Raw genomic sequence first — 19,966 nt, 5'->3', positions numbered from 1 at the left:
ATTAGATGGGGTAGGGCTGCACGAGAGAGTGTGTCTGCCAGGTAAAGAGTCGGCCCTCTCTTGTACTTTATTGTGAACTGATAGCGCTGAAATCTCAAAGCATTCGTTGTAGGTGGGCCAGTGCCTTGTAATAGTTTCTAATAGCTAGTGATCTGTGTGGACTTCAATGTCAGTCTTGCCATACAGCCACTGGTCAAACTTTCGGAAGCAGTTGCAGATTGCTAGGCACTCTTTCTTTATCTGAGAGTAGCGCTGTTCCGTGGGATTCATGCTTGAGGACGTGAAGGCAGCTGGTTGTAGTTTACCATCATCATTGGGTTGTAAAAGGGCGCCACCAACAGCATTATCACTGGCATCTGCCTGGAGTACAACTGATTTCGGGAGGTCATAATAGGCTAATAATAGAGCGGATGAAGTCAGTCGCTTTGCCTTTTTGAAGGCTTTCTCTTGAGCCATGGACCATGAAAATGACACAGCGTCCTAGGTTAACACGCGCAGGGGCTGAATTACGGAGCTCAGGTTGGGGCAGAAAAGCGCAGATAGTCAACCATGCCCATGAAACAAAGGAGTGCTGGCTTGTTCTGTGGTGTTGGCATCTGTAATATCGCTGCTACTTTGTCTGGATCAGGTTTCATTCTGTTACCTGAGATAATTGTGCCCATGAACTTGACCTCTTTAAGCCTAAAGCGTAGTTTGCCCGCGCTGAGCTTGATGGATCTTTGGTGACAGCGTTCCATCACGGCGATGAACCTTCGGTCATGCTCTGCCTGAGCATCCTCGAAGTTGTTGCCTTCCCAATACACAAGGATGTCATCGGCTATTCATACTATCCCATCCAAGCCTTCCGATGCAGATGTCAGCCTCATATGAAACTCGTGTGGCGCACTGGTAATACTAAATGGCAGACGAAGCCACCTGTATTTGCCATATGATGTATATATGATTGTTATCCATGAGGAATCCTCCTCTAGGGGGATGTGGAGGAAACCTTCTCTAACATCCACTAGAGGGAAGCTGAACTAAGTTTATGAAGCATTTCATTTGGAGTGGGCATTTGATGTTTTGGACGATGAATGGCTTTGTTTACTGTTTGGCCGGGATCGATGCATACTCAGAGTTTCTTAGGGGTTTCTCCAATTAATTCATTTGAGCATCATGGGGTTGGTTCATTTACTGTGAGCAGGAAATCTTCCCGCAAGTATTGGTCTAAGGCCTCTTTCCCCTTTGCTCTTTTCGCCACTGGTATTCTATGAACTGGCATCTAGACGGGCTGAACGCTTTCATCAATCTGAAGGTGAACAGGTGGTCCATGCTAGCCTAAGCCCTTGAACGTGTCAGCATATTGGAGCAGGACGTCCTCCATTTGCAGCCGGCCTGGTGGTGGGAGTCTACGGTTTGAAGGAATAGTAATAGCGGGAGAAGGTGCTAACGGGGGATTGCATGGGCTGCCTGTGGTCTCGTGTAGTCGCTGAAGGTGGTTGCATGTCTTAAGGTTCCCTTGGTTTTGGCATGGTGCTGTGTGCTGGCGTCAACTTGTCTAGTAAACTAGAATCCAGGGAGGTCATCGTGTTTGGTACTCGCGTTATCGTCTGCCGATGAACAGAGGGATTGAATCTCGTCTGCTTGAACTCTAATAAGTCTTCGTCTTTCGCTGTCTCTACCCGACAGAAGTGGTGGCTTGATCCCAATGCAGGAGTCTGGCAGGACTTAAAAGATAGGGGTGTAAAACTTGTTGTTCTTTTCGCACGTTAGTTCCACCGGACCAATCGGATGAAGCAGCTTGGAGTTTCCATAGGGATGTAGACGGTAGCGAACGATTTACTTCGGCATCTGGGAAGAAGGAGCGTAGGGTGCTGGCTGACATGGTGTTGCAGGTTGCTGCAGTGTCTATTTGGAACCTTACTTGCTCGAATGTCAGGCCCGTGGTGGAAAGTGATAGGTTTGTGAAGTGTCGTTTGGACTTCTCAAACGATGCAATGCTGTGAACTTGTGTCTAGGCAGACACGGGCAAAATGGTCGTTGTCACCACAACTGGTGCAGGTCTTTCCATTACTACTTACTACTTACTTAGGCCCGTGGCTCCACGTGGAGCATAGACCATCGACGACCCCTCGCCATCGCACTCTGTTCTGGGCTAATCTTGCTGCTCCTGTCCAGTTTGTACCTTGCTGCTTGAGCTCTGCCTCAGTGTCTCGCTTCCAGCTGTTGCGAGGCCGGCCTCTCTTCCTCTTTCCCTGCGGGTTCTAGGTCAGAGCTTGGCGTGTGGTGCTTGATTCCTGAGGGTGTGTCCAATCCAGCCCCACTTTCTCTTCAGAATTTGTTTTGCTACTGGTTCCTGTCTTGCTCGCTCCCACAGCTCTTTCATTTTGCTGATGAAGATTAACACCACTGCCAAAACACCAGTCACAGTCGGTGGAGAGCCCATCAGGGAAGTGGATTCCTTCATCTACCTTGGGAGTGCAGTTGACCGACAGGGGGGCATGGACAGAGATGTCACGGCCAGGATTGGCAAGGCCAGAGCAGTTTTTGTCATGCTCAAGAACATCTGGTCGTCCAAGGAGATCAGGACAAGAACCAAACTTAGCATCTTCAACTCCAATGTGAAGTCAGTCTTGCTTTACGGATGCGAAACTTGGAGGACAATGCTACAGAAAATCCAGACATTCTTCAACACCTGTCTGCGGCGCATCTACAACATTCGATGGCCAGAGATGACCCCAAATGAAGGTCTTTCCATTAGCTTGACACAATTTCCAGGAATGTGGACCACGCCGATCACCGCACAAAAAAACATGTACCAGGTTCCCATCGTAGTTTCATCTGGCCGTGTCTGACGCCTATCCAGTGGACATTTTCGTCGATTCCTTTGGACGGGTCTGCGATTAACTTGTTTGTCTACTTGGCGGAATCTATAGCTCTTGCTTCGGCGATTACATCGGACAGGGACTTCTCTGAGTTGTCAGGTTTTATATGTTTTCTCAGCGACTCCGTACGTATGTTATCCTCACTCAACCCAAATATAAATTTGTCTCTAAAAAGTTCATCATGTTAGATCGCCATAGCATATAGGCTGCCAGCGTGTCTCGCCGTAACTTCCCACTCTTGAATGGACATCTGGGGGGCTTAGGAGGTGGTCCAGAACTTGTATCGATCAGTCAGGAGTGAAGTTCCCGTGCTGCCTGTGTAATGAGCTCGTGGTTTATCCATCCAAACCCAAGGTTTTTTTTCAATCGCCGTCTGGAATTTGAATTTGCAGAGTATAAAGCTGAAATTTCTAACAGAGGACTTTTGTAACGAGCACTCTTTCTGCAACAGGATTTTTAGCGAGGTCGTGGTAATTAGCTTTTATGCAGTGATCGTTGAATCGTAACTCGAAATTTTCACTCACGTTTCCCACCACTTTGGGCTCCGGTCTTTAAAGGTTCGCCATCGTGTTATCCCACTTCTGACACCAAGTGTAGGGGCCAATACCAATGACAGAACTTCCTTTATTCGTGGTTGGTGCAATAAACATAGCGGACTACAAGAATGTATCTCTTACGAATGGACGTGCGAGTAGCCGCTGACCGACAATATCATGAGCCTAAGGCTCGAGAGAGTGGGAGGCCAATGTATTTGACGCCAAAGAAATTAGCCTTATCCTCATGCGCTCAGATTGTTACTGAATGATACTCACCTTCTGTTCTCAACACTGACTGATCTCTTTCCCCTCCAACAGCGCCCACAGCTTGATCTTGTTTCTCCATCGGTCTTACTGTGGTTGAAAGGTTTAACAAAGTTCACTCCTTTTAACAAGCCTACAAATACTGCTCTAAGGTAAGTGTAAGAATTCAACGTTTATGATTCTGTTTGCTTAACAAATAGTATATTTCGTCATAGTTGATAAGATAATTCAAATACTCCATATCAACCACTTAATGGTCATATTTGTGTATACTCCCAACAACGAATTAAGATGTATGGTGGGTGGGTAGAAATATGGAATTAAATATCACAGCCCAGTTCTTTGATCTTAGAAGAGTCTTTAGCATGATTCAATTGCAGTTCCATTTGTTCTAATACGTCAATAATAAAAAAAGGAAATTGATTTTATCGCCAACATTGCAAGACCTTGCGAAAAGAATTCTCCTTCTCTAAGTTAAGGCCACCTATCGATCTCGAAGCTAACATGGTGAACAGAATCGACTATCGCAAGAGCCACTGGGGTGATTTTCAATAAGGCAAATAAGAAAATGTATACAATGACAAACTGTGTAAAAAGAGGCTAAAAAACAGTCCAAAGCAAGACGCAAAAAACCCTACTATTGCCTGTGTTAGTGCAAAAGGGATGGTTAAGAGAAACTTCCAAATTTATGAGGCCCTGGAATACTGGTACACTGCTAAAACAAATGCAGCATATATAATAAGTCCAGAACCTTGCCGAAATAAATATATGTTATTTGCCGGCTGGGAGGTCCGTATGGTGAAAAACTGTGACCGAGGTCTTGAAAATACTGCCCGAGGCCGTAGGCCGAGGGCAGCATTTTCAAGACCGAGGTCACAGTTTTTCACCATACGGACCGACCCTTAGCCGGTAAATAACATATTTATTGTTTTTAAACTTGACGAAATTCTTTCCGAAAGAACCCGAATGATTTATGGCCGTAAATACGGCAAGATCTTCCATAAACTGAACAATTTTTGAGTGAGTAAATGGTAGTTAAAACAGAGGTGATGTAAATTTAAGAGAGATGCCTCAGCGAAACATTTTCATTTCCGTAACGATAAAGGTGATTTAAAAGGCTTCCAAACAAACTTTGAAACATTATTTTTACAAGTATCTGTCACAATCTGACACCTGTCAATTAGAGAGCGCGCAAGAAAAAAAAAGCGTAGGAACATTTGAAAACCAACAGAACTTAGTTTGGCAAGGACTGTCACGACAATGTTTTCTTCAAAATCAGTTAATGATCTAATGGAAAGTATTATTCACTCTCATCGACCATTCATTCATGTACGAAGATTTACCTCTGTTCATTAAGTAAACGGCGAGGAAAGTAATTGTGAGTAAATTCAATTTTTTATTTTGAAGTTGTGAGAGTTTGCTCGTTTGTTTGCTGTAATGGCGTGTTTAACTCTAATCTTTCCTTCACAAAAACTAAATTCGAACGGCACACTCCAACGAGACACAAGAGGATGTAATGCGACCTTTTCTCAAAAAATTCCTTCAATTTCTGTTGTGCAATTTAAGGTACAAATGTCCAAATTGAACGGAATTGGAAAGACCCACCAGGAGCGTATATTTGTTGTAGAACTTAAATAAAAACTTCGCTCGCTCTTTCACTATGAACAAATTGCTCGAGAAAATTCAGATATTAAATGAATGAAAGTTCCATCGTTCAGTTTAACTGTAACCAAATACCTCACGTTTCAACTTTCTGGGTACTTTTTGTGAACGATTAAAATTAATTCCAGACGGTTTTTAGGCCGCTTGTCAACCAACGTAATGACACTATTGTTTATACAAATTCATTCTGAAACCAATATTTTTCTGTCAACCAAAGTGATTTGATAGAGAGAAAAGAGAGGATTCATAAGTTATTTATCGGCTTGAGGTAGTGACCGAAGTGTTTGCTTAAAAATACTGCCCAGCCGGAAAACGAGGTATATTTATGAAAAATGACAACGAAAGTTGGGATGTACTCGGCGACTCACGAAAGCGTTACCGTGGCCCGTGGGCAGAGATAGGAAAATACTGACCGGGTAAAGAACCAATCAGATTGCAAGATTCGTTACCGTGCCCTCTAAAAAAACAATAATATATTATACCTGTATTTTGGCCTCGCTTTTTTCAACACTTTTACATATTTTCATTTAGCATAAAGTCTTCCGGCTGTGTGCTTTCTCACTTTAGATTTTGAGACGTTAGAGTGGAAATCGAGATCTCAAGTATTAACAACTTTATAACCAGATAATATTTCTAAGCCATGTTAGAGTCAGAAACCTGTAAGTTGTAACTCTTTCATGTTTAACACGCATGATACCGAAAAGTTTGTGAGCCTCTTGTCTTAGGCTCGTGGTTAAAAACATTTCTTCCAACATCCCGCGTGTTTTATTATTCATATCATGTCATTACTTATTAATAATATTAACAATAGTCGTTGCGGTAATAGGACTGAGTAGAGTCCAATTCTGTCTGTAATCATACGAGTGATAACCAAATCTAACGAGCGCGCCGCGGGAGTCCGATTTGTTTATCACAGACCGAACTGGACGACACGAAGTCTTATTATCAATTATTCATAAAAACTACACTTCCCGAGAAAAGAAGAATAACCAAGTTATGAAAGAAAGGGAAAATTTGCATTTCTATGATGATTAAAACTAAGGTTGTTGGTTGATTTATATTATAACTTTGAATGCGATTGGTCTATTGAACTGTCCCATAACAAACTGTCCAATAACAAACTAGCCAATAACAACTTGGCGAGTGAATAAGTGAAAAATTAGGAGTTTTTTTGACCGATCAAAATCATCGCCAGAAATCAAGGACATTTCGAGCCCGCTAACAATTATCAGCGGTGTATCATATTACACTCCGGAACAATAGAATATCATGAGATAGCGGCGATCACGGTTCGATCTGCAAAGAAGCGTGTTTCGTACCATGACTTATACAATTTGAGCACCGCAGATCTTCTATTTGATGAAAAGACAAAGAAAAGAAGACCTGCAAGTAAATCTTTGAGATTTTTCGAGGCAGAGCGATCACATGATGTCAGAACCGCCATCTTGTCCAATATTTCTGCCAATGCGAGGAGTTGTAATTTTTTAATGAAAAAATTGCGAGATAGCTTATGCAGAAACAATGCGCGTGAATCATAGGCAAAAATGATTATTTTAACCGTGCAAACAACATAGTAAACAACAGGTTTCTCAGTTTTCAAGGTTTTTTTTCAAACTCTTTTTTAAAGTCGCAAAAGCGGCTAAACATCTCAAGGAATCGTGCTATCAATGTCTGAATTATTTTTACACTATTTGAATGGATGTTTAATAAAAGCGGGAATGAGGAATGGTGAATGGAAAAATGAAATGGGAAATTGAAAATGAGTAAAAATTTTAATTTTTTTGTGTTTTAGATTAGCAGTTTATAATGAGAAATTTATATTTTTCTTGGATATCCACGTTATCTTTCAGAAACGTTCAAGGGGAAATTCTAGGATCGAAATCAGTTGATGACAAGGAGAGAAGTGAGCTTTAAAGAAACAGATAATGTCCAAGGACAAATATACGAGCACCTTTACACGCAAAATAGAAGCTATTGTGTTTCTTATCCTTCAAAAATTTCGCAACGCGCGTGAAAAAATGTTTACGAACAGATTAATGTTTTCTGCGGGGGATGTTTTCTATAAAGAAATATTTCACTTGTTCCGTAACAACCATAAAATGCTCTCCTATCTTGATTTAAACTCTAAACGAAGACTTATCGTAGTGGACGTAAGATTTGATTATTGGGGTGTATCACTTGAGTGATATCCTCGGATATCCCTTAGTTTCAGCTTCAATCAACCAATCAGAGCGCACTGTTTTTTCCAGTCCTCTAAAAACTGCATTTCATTTGGCCAATCAGAATCTATAAATTTTTTCATGTTTATTATTTAGACCAAAATAGTTGTAAGATCGCTTTCTTACCTCCACCTTTTAGAAAGCCCTCAAATAGTCTAAGCGTGACACTGTCATTATCGTCATCAAGTAAGGACTCCAGATTCAGATCATCACGAAGCTTTGGAAAGACATGCGAGAGAAAATGTCATAGAAAGTTAAGGCTTTTTCCAAAAAATCCTGTTTATTAAACCTTCATGGTGCTTTGTCATTGAAACACTTCTAATGCAGGGCCACTAAAGCCTACCATGCTGGAACACTTTTGAAAACGAAGAACAATATAAAAGATGCCACTGTAATTTTAATAGATATAAACAGGTACATTCTTTAGATTAACTTTTAAAGATGAAGAAAAAGTAAGATGAAAACAGTTCCGTGATTGAGGTGCACGTCACGGTTCAGCTATATCAGAGACTCCTCTTCTATAGTACTAGCATTCAATCAAAACGGATTGCCAATATTTCAAGTTTAAGTTCCACGTTTCTAACTAGTGTAATTTTTCCTCTGTGAAGTCTGGTGTGGCTTACCATTGATACTGCTAATTAAAACTCTGTTTTCTCCATAAACTTATTTCCTTTATCACACTTACCTTCTTTCCATTACAATATAGATGTTGGTTTCTTACTGGAAGTCCAGTCCTTTCCATTATTTCCCGTTTTACATCGGCAACTGATGATGGGTTAGTTAACTGTAGGCACATTGGACCAAGATAGCTATGGTCCACAATGACTTGAGATTTTGAGCTGTATCCAAACATGAAGGTTGAGAAAGTATTAATCTTTTTTCTATCACTCTACTCTAGAGTGCAATTGCTGTATTTTTTTTTCATAATTTACTGGTCAGGCTGAAGAGTGAACATGAAATACGGCTGTTTCGATTCTTAAAAGAGGTTATGTAACAAGATATGCAACAAAAAGCATGCATGGAGTTGTTAAATTTCAGAAAATGTCCGTGAAATATCTCCTAGCAGTCTATTTGTCATGACAAACTAGTTTATCTATTTTATCTGAATCAAATGAAGTTGATTGTTTTATTTAAAATAGTAATTAATTCCTAGTCAAAGAATTAATCGCCCAAGACACATTTTTACGAGACCGTATCACTGCTGATCTGTCTCAGTCTCATTTCTATTTGTATTACTTCACTTACTCGTGAGAACCTGTTTCAAATTTCAGCCTCAATTTCTCTAAAAAATTTATTTCTTGGACAAAAAATTTAAGGCTGTAGGTTTTTAATGTACAAGAATTAAGGCTTCTGATTCATAAAAATGTTAGCAAAACAGTACATGATGATGATGCCTGCATTTTAAAGTCAGAAGTATGTGAGCGACAAGAGAATGGTCCGGAGTCAATGAAAATTAATTAAAATCAAATGAAAATAGTAAGTACATAGAAGGAAGCAAATAATTTTACTGCTGACGGATGGGTAGGTACTACAATTTCAAGGCAGACAAGTCATGTCCAACCAAGTAAGACTTAGTGGAGAGAACTCAAGAGTTAAGTCACTTTGGGGATAGTATATCAATTAAACCATTATTATTTGTCATTAATAAAAAGAGTTTATTAATTGAGCACGACAATTTCAATACATGTCCATTTACAAAATCATCAATGCTTTAATTCTTTAAGTTCCAAGGTGTGCTCAAGCAACATGACTTCAACCCTAGTTTTGCAGTCTTTGAATCCGCTTAATGTATTTGAAAGCAAGGTATTTCCTACCCCTTTTCACTGATGTAAGCTTCACTACTGAATTCACTGTGAATCCAACCGTTTAATTATATTTTTTAAACAATTTTGTTTTGTACAAGTGCATGCAGATCCTACCTCTTAGGACCCAAACATTTACTGGGATTCAGAACCATGGCGGGAACATGTTCATCTTGCTTTATTGATTTCAGACTGGTCACCTGTGCAGTACTGTCTTCCATTTGTTTAACTGCTATGTCCTCTGTTAGTCCCATATTCTCTTTGCTACTCTTACTTTCCGGATAAAGGCTTCCGAACTGAAATGACTCACTTTTAAGAAGCTCTTGCCTTGATGACTGTAAAGGGAAGAAAATGAAAAGTAAAGGATTGAAATGAAGGAAGTATGTCCTATTTTGATTGAAATTTAAACCCTTTTTTGACAAATCTTTTCAAAACATTGCTCGCGAATTCAATTAGCTAATTATTGCATAGTTTTCAAGAAATGTAACTTGCAAAGAAGAGGTCAGTTTTCCAAGCAGCTTTAAACACATTTTTGTTAAACACATTTTTGTTAAAGCAAATGAGAGAATCCTCTGTTCTTCTGTTGAAGAGTAAATAAGTAAATGATAATTGTTAGGATATTATGGTTTGCTCAAATAAATTATTTCCTAATGACGACAAAAAAATCCAGTAAAGAAGGTATCAGAGTAATGTTTTAAATACGTTGTCAGATCATTAGAAAAAATTGAAATGAATGCATTCAAATAAAGTTCATCATTACACAGTTATGTTCCAAGGACTTAGTTGGAAAATGACACTTACCTGATTATAGCATACCCAGTTAATTACATTGGCAGGTTTATGGGCACAGCCAGTACAAAATAAATTCAATTGGACCATTTTTTAAAAATGAATAAGATGGACCCTTCCTACCTTAATGAAAAGAATACTACATAGGGTAGAATGTTATCGGACCCAGGTTATTTACCATAAAAAAACTTGTAATCAAGCGGTTACTGACTGACCAGATTTAATGTTGGTTGTTTCAATGAAAGATCATATTTGAAAGTATCAAAAGCCAAACAGAAGGCAACGCCAACCTGCTTCTTCTTCTTCTTTTTCCCTTTATGTTTCCTCTTTGATGAAGTAGAGCCAATGCCACAAAACCAGACTAGTGAGTCATCTTGCTTCCTCCTTCTTCTCTTTGGCTTTGAAAACGACAACATGCTGTAGTCTGGAGTAAGCTGATGAACATGTTGTGGTGTTGTATACTTAGCTGGTTGAGAATTAGCTCCATCCGTGGAATGTCCTTGAGATTCTTTGTCTGGTAATTTATCCCGTTGATGTTCTTTTTTGTAGTGCGGTCTTTTGTAATGGCGAGCTTTTATTTGATAGAACTGTCCATTGTCATCACAATACAAGAGAGTCTGTGAAAAGTGAGTTATAGTAAATAATCCCAAGTAATAATCATAATATATCATCCCAGAGTCATGTATGATTTAGATTGCAATGTTTCTACAGACTGCCTTTTAAATGCGTGGCATTGTTCAGTCCGAATGTTGTAGTCTTTCTCATACATACGGCGTGTACATTAATATCATTGCATGGACTCCATCACGATTAAAACCACAACTTCTTCTACCAAAGTAAAGAATAAAAACTTACTTGATCTTTTAATCTACTAATTCATTGACATTTTGTTAAGTTTTAGAGCATCCTTGTAAAATTTAGTCAGGTGCAAAAGGAATGGAAATCGCACAAGCTGAGAACTTATTCTGCTTTTGTTCAGGTGTGAAGTGACAAGCACAAGGAGAATTCATATTTTTTAGTCCTTCCGTAATGGTGCTAGTTCATTAAAGGCAATCATAAAAAAATGTTTGTAGTTCTCCTGGTAGTTTTTTTGGAAGCCAGTTAAAATTCCAAGTGGAGAGAAACACCATAAAAGTAAAGCGACTTTCCTAGGAGCACAACACAATGATTTAACCAGGACTCAAACGTGGAAGTTTCAATCCTGAGTGTGCTGACCATGAGGCCTTTTTAAAAGTGCCTCTTGCATCTCTCTTATAAGTTATAGTTAGTTAGTTATTTTATTTGTCCGGTTAAGGGTATTAGTAGCGATGTGCTACACTTTAAAGTCTAAGAAAACGAAAATAAACCTAACGTATATGTAAATATGTTAAATCATGTATATCTTGTAAAATTACCCTTCACCATCACATCTCTCTACCAATCTATGAGGGTGTCAATAAAACGGTAAAAACTTTCAATCGTTAGGCGTAAAAACAGAAAAAATTTTAAACCTTATTCGTAAAAAAATTAACCGTAAAATTGTCTCATTTTTATCACAAAGGAAGGAGGTTAATTGGCTAAAAGGTTAACCGTCAGAAGAAAAAGCCATCACCCTGTTAAGACCCTTATCTAATGTTACCATAAGCAAGTCATTTCACAACCTCAGTTTTTCCAGCCCTAAACGGGAGAAGTATTTAGCTTTGATTTGATAGCTAATCAGGGCTCCTCCAGGTTTGTAGAAACATAGGTTTCTTCAACTGACTGATAATGCTAGGAATAAAGTTCTGATTGACTTCATCAATAATAATAAAAAAAAAAATTACTCCTGTTTACCAGTTTGAAACACTTACAGTTCTCAGCAAAAAGTCCACTACCTCTGTGTGAGATACTGACACAAAAGCATATGTCTGGAAGAAAAACAAATTTTTTTCAATAAAGATTTTTGATAAAAGCAAACTAGGTAGACGACTTATAAGGCTGCCAAACTAGCCTTACAGACAAGCATAACACTCAGTTGAGGTTAAGAGACAAAAATGATGGGAAACAGGGTTTGCAATTTAAAAGATAAAGAAAGCAAGAAACACAAGCACACAGCTACAACATTATCACATTAGCCATGATGGAAAAAACCTAAAACTTGTTTGCTTGGCATTAAATATAAAAGAAAGTCGATCCATCTTTACTTCGTAATGATTTAAGTCTTTACCAATTGAGAGAGATTATATATCGCTATATCTTGATCATCTTTTTTGAACAATCAGGAGCTATGCAGACTTGACTCAGATGATGATTTTGCTACCGGGAATAAAAAAAGAAGCTTTTTGTGAACCGCTTGTTGTGCTTCCTGCAAATTGGTCGCCGGCGTGCGAGCTTAAAACCAAGTTTATTACAAAATAGTGGTCTCTCCTTTAGAGCGAACCGGCTCTGAAATAAGTTAAAACTCACCTTTTTTGACGGAATGCTAACTTTAGTGATGACACCAGGAACGTCATAAATTCCTATTAAAAAAAAAGAAACAGATGCCAATATAAATTTTTCAGTCAAGATGGAATTTTTAGATAATAGGCACGTCGGATTCTTACTCCGTAACAAAACAAATCACATTTGGTGATATTAACAACAAAAGTCAAAATCGAAATCTATGGACAAAACGTCGGTTAAGATCTCAATATCATGGAAGACGAAGGTGGATATTTGGTAAAATGTGGTGCGGAAGGGAGCATAGGTTTTTCTAGAGAGGGAACAGTGTCACAGATAACCCATGCGTACTGTGATTTTTAGATCTTAACACGTTGACCAATTTATTTGTTGTCAAGAGGGACTTTTGATTTACATTCCTCAGTCTGGCTCTCACTTTGCCATCTGCCGATGACTTTTCTAATGCCGATTATTTACCTGAAGTAAACTTCACCGCATATTTTCGTTTACCTTGAACATTGCAAGGACGCTATTTTGAGGGCTTTGTTAGTGTGTGTTACCCTGTCGATACCCTGGGCTAACACCAAAATTGTGATGGAAGCCAACAAAGACAAATTTACATATTACAAGTTTACTTTAGCAGCCTTCACCGGAGAGATGAGTGTTGAAGATCGTTAAATGACATTGTAGGCTACTTCCAAACAATAATGTAATGTTAAAAGTCATAATGATCTTCACTCAGACTAAACTTCCCTCTCTAAAAGAGAAGAAGGAAGCCAGAATTCTTTTATTTTTTGTCCATGAAAAGGGTTTAGGACACATGTTTTAAAAATAGTTTAGTTGTTCTCCAATTCTCTTTTTTTACGTCACCACAAGCCAAAAATGATTTTTGGCCAGTCTACAGGGATGGAGTGTAAATTTCAAAGATTTTGTCCAGCGCGCGGCGACTGCAACAATGTAGCTCACGGGATTCTATCTTGCTACAAGTAACAAGGTGTATTCACTTAGTTCACAGACAAAATATGGAAACTTCAGCTGAAATATTTTTCATACCAGCGGGATCAGTGGAGACCCTTTTCTTCGACCTTAATTTGCATATCAAAAATTCACTACTTTGTACGCCAGAATTCTCAAAATGCAGGTCTTAATCGGGCTGAAAAAGCATGTCAGTGCATAGTTTATACACCAATGAGGTCACAGATTGCCTCAAACCCGCGGGTATTTCTCTAGCTTCCATCCACCAACTTCTTAACGTTCACACTCTTCTTTTTGCTCTGGATGCTGAAAAATACTTCTATTACATTTCCAGCGTCCTATCAGGTGTTCTGGTGTTTAGAACATACCACTGTTTTATTTTTTCCACATCAGGGCTGAAATACCCAAAGCCAATCCAATCTTTGCTTTCCATGAATCAAGTAAACATTTAAACGATAAAATTCTCATTAAAATGTAAAATTCTTCAGTCCATTTGAATAACTTTCAATTCCAATTCGTTACATTAACTAATTTTAGTTCCAACTTGTAGAACCTGCGAAACAGGTCGTATAACAAAGAGAAAGGTTTGCACAACAACGTCACGCAATACATCAAGCTTGGTTTGTCCAGTTGGTTTTGATGGTCGCAGGGAAATGTCGAGTTTATCGCTCAAAACCGTTGTGGTCCATAAGAGCGTAACATCGACGGAAACAAATTTTCAGAAAGGAAGGTTAGTTCATCGGGTTCTGTATACTAAATCTCGGGAGAAACTGCAAGAATTATTTCAGAGTGTATGCGTGTTGTTTTAAGAACATAAACACTGTAACCTATTTTAACTTGTTTTTGTGTCCTTGTAAGCAACGCAATATTTCTATTATGACCAGAGTGCCAAGTTTTATTCTTTAATTTTGATCTTCTCCACACTGTGCGTAATTCATGACCACATATTTCGACGTAAATTATTCAGAAGGCGCCTTCCGATCACCTTTGTCTACTTTGTAAGTCACGCAAGCGCGCAAGCGTTACGACCGATTACGTTTTCGCAACGATTTATGACAACTCGACATCTAATCTCCATTCAGTTGCTGTGAAAACCTAAAATCCTAAACGTAGAAGAGCGTTTGAACGGTCAAAAGGAGATCTTGGTCAATTCTAAGAATCATGCAAATGATCTTTGACACGAGCGCCATTAAGCAAACACATGGATTTGCGTTGTTGTGTGGGATTTCCCACACTTAGTCAAGGCCCGCGAAATTTTTTTTTTTTATTTCTTTATTTCTTCATTTATTTGTCCACGAGAGAGAAGTGCTTGTCACGTGGTTTCTAGTTGCGTTTAGTGAGCCGTGAAGACTGGATTCCAGTCAGCGTTTTTTTGCCCCCGCAGGGTTTTTGGCCCCAGAGGGCCAAAAACCCGAGGAGGCACCTTAGGACTCCCCGTGTAATATAGAGGAAGACTGGAGAAGAGAGAATGTGGGTATTTTCGGTAGATCATAACCAGAAAAAATCTCGATTTGATCGCTTGCACGGCCGCAAGGTATCAACGTTTTTCCCGCAAATGGTCATGGGCTGCCAGTAAAAAGACACGCGCGCGAGGACTTTTAGGATCGGCGTCTTTGACACGAGATTTGTCCTAGTATAGAGGAAGACTGGAGAAGAGAGAATGTAGGCCCTCTTAAGGTATAATTTGTGTCTAATAACTATATAATAATAAATTGTTCTTCAATGCTGTCTATAAATTGTTCTCCAATGCCACCTATAACATTCCAATGTTAAAACTCACCCAAGTCCCTACATTCTGCTTCTTCTTGATCGTGAAGAACAAACAAGTTAAACCACACAGCAAAAAAAAAAAAAAAAACCCAAGCACTTCCCAAAACTACATTTTGTACACTTGTAGTATTTTGAGATGCAAAATTACTAACACCAAAGTATTGAGCCGCAATTCCGTAACAGCATAACAGAAAAATTACACAACTGTGAACAACAAGCCCAACTAAAAAAAAAAAGAAAATGGTACTGTAGGGCGGGGGCAGCTCTAGTGAGAACTATAACTAGTCATAGTGTATTGTATGGCGGCCATTTCTCTTCTCAGTCGTTGGGTTTTAGAGAACTTATTCGGAATTTCATATTTGTTTCTTGGGGATTTTCGTTTCCAAGGTAAGGATAAGTCATTTCATATTTTCACGGGTTCTTTGCGTGCTTTAACTTTTCAATTTTGTCGTGGGAGCTTCACGATTAAGCTCTCACGAAAGGCGATTACGTTTGTACACCTGGTTTGTGTTCTTTCTTTCATAATCTGAGGCGTTTGTTTCGTTATTTCCTCAGGTGTCTATAACAGAAGATTTTTTCACGTAAGCCAACACGCTGAAACGCGGCTTGTGTTCAGTGCAGGTTGCACAGGAGCTTTTACGTTTTCACAAGCCAACATTTATCGGCTTGGACCTTCGGTGCGGGTTGTGCCAGATTGAAAGAGTCATTGTACTCTCGCAAGCCAACATTTGTCGGCTTGAATGTATTTGTGCGGGTTGCGCTTCAAAGAGTCTCAGGGTGTCTCAAAGTGTCTCACGAGTGTCTCAAAGTGTCACAAACTGAAAGAAACTATTGTTTGCCTTGAACTGTCAAGAGTGTTATCTATTTTAATAAACTGAGTTTCTAGTTAGTTGGATTGTTGTTGTTGCTCGCTCAAGCACACAAGTAAATATGGGGATCTCCATTGACCAATTCCGTCCAAGGATTGGATCTCATGAAGATTTACATCCTGATTTAAGTGAAAACTATGACTTCTCTGATGATCTCAACATTCCATCAACATCGCTGAATAATGAACCACTGATATTGAATGAATTACCTGATTTCGATTTTCGTCAAATGGTCCAGACACCCGATAAAGAGCAAAAAGAATTTTTTATCACATTTTACATCAGATTAAAACCTCAGAAACCCCTTTCTACTGCTTCCTCAGTGGAGGGGCTGGTGTTGGCAAATCGCATTTAACAAAAGATTTGTATCAGGAAGTGCTTAAGTATTATAACACTAGAGCTGGTGATGATTTTCATCAGACCAAAGTTATACTATTAGCTCCAACCGGTAAAGCTTAAGGGTAACACCCTTCATAGCACTCTGGCCATTCCTGCCAATCAATCACTGAGACATTACAAACAGCTTGATTCAAGTAGACTAAACACTTTGAGAAGTCAATGGATTTTTGTTGATGAAATCTCAATGGTAGGAAATGGTAATGGTAATTTGCAATGCAGCTAAACAATAGGCTTAAAGATATAAAAGGCTGTAGAGAGGATTTTGGAGGTGAGAGCATAATTGCTATTGGTGACTTATTCCAATTAGAATCAGTTATGGATGCTTATATTTTCAAAGACCTCAAAAATGTAGATTTATGCTGTTCTTTCTCCCAGTTTATGGCATAAACACTTTAAAATGTTTGAACTTAATGAAATCATGGGTCAAAGAGACAGCAAATTGTTTGTGGAATTACTTAATAGGTTGCGTAAAGGTAAACACACAGTAGCTGACATTGCAAAACTTAAAGAGAGCTATACAGGAAGACATCAACAACCCAATAGATGCACCTCACTTATTTATACAGAATGCTAAAGTAGATGAATTTAATCAAAGGGCCCATAATGCAGCCACAGGAAACAAATCCACAATAAATGCTCTAGATAGTGTTATTGGAGCTATCTCTCCAGAGCTAAGAAACAAAATACTAAGACAAATACCCAATGATCCAAGAAAAACAAAACAGTTAGCCTCAACCCTTTGTCTTGCTGAGGGTGAAAGAACACACCTTGTCATGAATGTACGAACCGAAGATGGCATGACAAATGGTGCTGGAAATGTTGTTAAACTAGTTCAGTTACATCAACAAACCAAACCATCTGGTATTGTATGGGTACAATTTGACCACTCAGATGTAGGTCAGAAAACAAGGAATGAAAAAAGACATTTGTATGTACAAGGAATTGAACACACATGGACCCCAGTAAACCCTGTGAATACACAGTTTGCGGTAGGTAGAAACAGAACAGCACAAGTTGTTAGAAAACAATTTCCACTGTGTCCCGCAGCAGCAAAAACAATTCACAGGCCACAAGGTGATACTGACAGTAGAATTGTTGTGGATTTTAGTACCAGAAATACTATTCCACACATACATTATGTGGTACTCAGTAGAGTGACTGCTATAGAAGGCCTATATATTTCTGATTTGTGTGAAAGCAAGATTGCTGTTAATCCAGATGGAGAGATTAAGAACAACTGCAAAACTTAAGCTTTGCATCTCCCCTCTCCATGACATAACATTTTCCCTTCTTAAACTGTGTTATCTTAATGTAAGGTCTCTTCACAAACACATAGAAGATATACGTAAAGACTTAATTTATCTAAGTGCTGATATCAATATTTTCACAGAAACAAGATTTAATTCTCAAGATAATAATGACATGTATGACATTGCTGGTTATGTTCTCTTCCGTAATGATAACCTTAATTCCAGCAATGGATCAAGGTCTTATGGTGGTACAGCTGTGTACAATAAAATCCCATACTTACCTGGATACCCCTATTGTCACAATATACATGGTGTTGAAATAACAGTAATTAAGTTAGCAAGTCTTTAGGATTGAATAATCATAGGGATATATCACTCCCCAAACGTGCCTGTAAGACAACTTTATGAAGCAATAACTGAGGTACTAAATAACATTTCACCAGACAACAATAACATTACTGGAGACTTTAATATAAATTGGCTTGTTGAAACAGACAGAAGACCTTTGTATAATTTACTAGTGAGGGATAACCATTACAAACAGTTCATATCAACTTATACAACTGACAACAACACAGTAATTGATCATATATATACAAATATATCTAACATTGATATACAAGCAGATGTTTTAGCAACATATTTCACAGATCATAAAGCTGTTTGGGCCTCATTTCACGGTGTCCTCTAACAAATTACTTTATCATGATGTACATTGTTTTTAAGAGAGCAACAAAAGAAAGCAGTAAATAGTTATGAAAAGAGTTGTTTCCCTTTTTTCAGAGGAATTTGTAATAAGAAACTCGCCATACTATTAATAAGGAAATGCTGCTTATTCATTTGGTACCAGAACAGGCCTTTTAAAATTAAGTTTGAAGTCATCTTTCTAAGAGTTGTCCAGTTTAACATCCATTTACAAAAGACAAAAATAAACTACATAACACACAGTCTTGAAATTTCAAGGCAGCTCCTTTAGCATCTTGGCTAATTTCTAACTGCAACCTTTATTGACAACCCTGCATTAAACAATTATTCCACAGTTAAGTCTGCAACCCCTCCTGAAATACTCCAGGATACCAAAAAAAACAACAACAAGCAAACAAACATATTAGTGAAGTGAGCAAACAACCACATGCGTGACTTTCACGTAATCTAAAATTCGTGATTGCAGCATTCCCACGTGCGTAAAGTGCTTGTAACTTATGGGAAACACACGCATGTTACACCAAAAAAACCCGCGTGTAGCAGAAGAGGCCGATTACTCGCAATTTCTCGTAGTTTTGAATTTCCCTTTTGTTTTTCAGAACACCCATATACCTGTACTTTTTTACACCGATGCGATAGAAATTAATTGGAAAAGCATTCCTTGAAATAGGAAGTCGTCCTGTATTTTCAGCGAAAAAGATCGTCAAGTGATCAAAACAACACCGGCCAGATTATAGTCACGTGCTCGGCAACGACTTCTTGAAAGCGATCATCTTTCATTCTTACCATCAAAACAGTCACGTTTGCATACAAGAATAACAAAACGAAACGATTACAACGGAAAGACCCAAATTGGCGTAGAAAGAAATAATGCTGCAAATTACCATTTTTTTTATGTCATGGGTACATGTTTCCGTGGGAATTTCTGTGTCAACAGCTTGCTGTCACTCACAAAGTCTTCGTGATTCTCGCTGGTCCTCGTTATGTTTAGCGCATGGACGATTCGAAGACCCTTCAAATTTGGTTTTTAAGTTGATCATAGCACTAATCTGAAACATTTGAAGTCCATTTCAATATAGTAAATGTCGAAACAGGCGTGTAAAGACAATAAATATCGCAACGATCAGTGCAATCATAATAGCGCCAGGACTTTGGACTTACTTCTTCGGAAGGATAGATCTCGAGTTCGAAGCCGACTAATTACGACTAATTACGAAGAGTCCACGCTAATTTTCATATCGCAGAGCGCCCACAAGAACTCGTTTCTACGCTATCGTGTATCCACGAGTTAAACAGTAGTAGCAGAAATTTTTTCAATTTTTTTTCAATGACTGTTACGAAAATATTTACTGCTCCAAGTATTTCCAGTTTTGCCGTATAAACAAATAAATAGCCTAAGCCACCAAGAGGTAATTTAATTGTTGAAGACGATTACCAAACGTTCAAAAACACGCCAAAAAGCTTT

At 38.6% G+C, this 19,966-nt stretch overlaps 1 protein-coding gene, 1 long non-coding RNA gene and 2 pseudogenes across 4 annotated transcripts in view; 1 reads left to right on the top strand and 3 right to left on the bottom strand.

Annotated features, from left to right (window-relative positions):
* Positions 1-19,966, bottom strand: part of LOC149041881 (sterile alpha motif domain-containing protein 9-like) — a 63,549-nt gene that overhangs the window by 16,202 nt on the left and 27,381 nt on the right. For all 3 annotated transcript variants that reach the window (XM_089180833.1, XM_089180834.1, XM_089180832.1), the window contains 7 exons: positions 12,561-12,613; positions 11,966-12,022; positions 10,427-10,753; positions 9,465-9,682; positions 8,231-8,384; positions 7,672-7,762; positions 3,677-3,754 (listed from right to left, as the gene is read on the bottom strand). In XM_089180833.1, the coding sequence (XP_089036959.1) occupies positions 3,677-3,754; positions 7,672-7,762; positions 8,231-8,384; positions 9,465-9,682; positions 10,427-10,753; positions 11,966-12,022; positions 12,561-12,613 (978 nt within the window). The remainder of the gene's footprint in view (positions 1-3,676; positions 3,755-7,671; positions 7,763-8,230; positions 8,385-9,464; positions 9,683-10,426; positions 10,754-11,965; positions 12,023-12,560; positions 12,614-19,966) is intronic.
* On the bottom strand, positions 1,055-2,446 carry LOC149041885 (uncharacterized; annotated as a pseudogene).
* On the bottom strand, positions 2,646-3,267 carry LOC149041884 (uncharacterized; annotated as a pseudogene).
* Positions 15,564-16,167, top strand: LOC149041883 (uncharacterized). Its single transcript, XR_016179313.1, has 2 exons — positions 15,564-15,665; positions 15,834-16,167. It is a non-coding gene; the product is annotated as an uncharacterized LOC149041883 (long non-coding RNA).

The sequence above is a fragment of the Pocillopora damicornis genome, chromosome 8, assembly GCF_964200805.1.
Source record: "Pocillopora damicornis chromosome 8, jaPocDami1.2, whole genome shotgun sequence".
Classification (NCBI taxonomy): domain Eukaryota; kingdom Metazoa; phylum Cnidaria; class Anthozoa; order Scleractinia; family Pocilloporidae; genus Pocillopora; species Pocillopora damicornis.
Note: the sequence above shows the minus strand (reverse complement) of the source record. Positions and strands in the feature narration are given on the sequence as shown.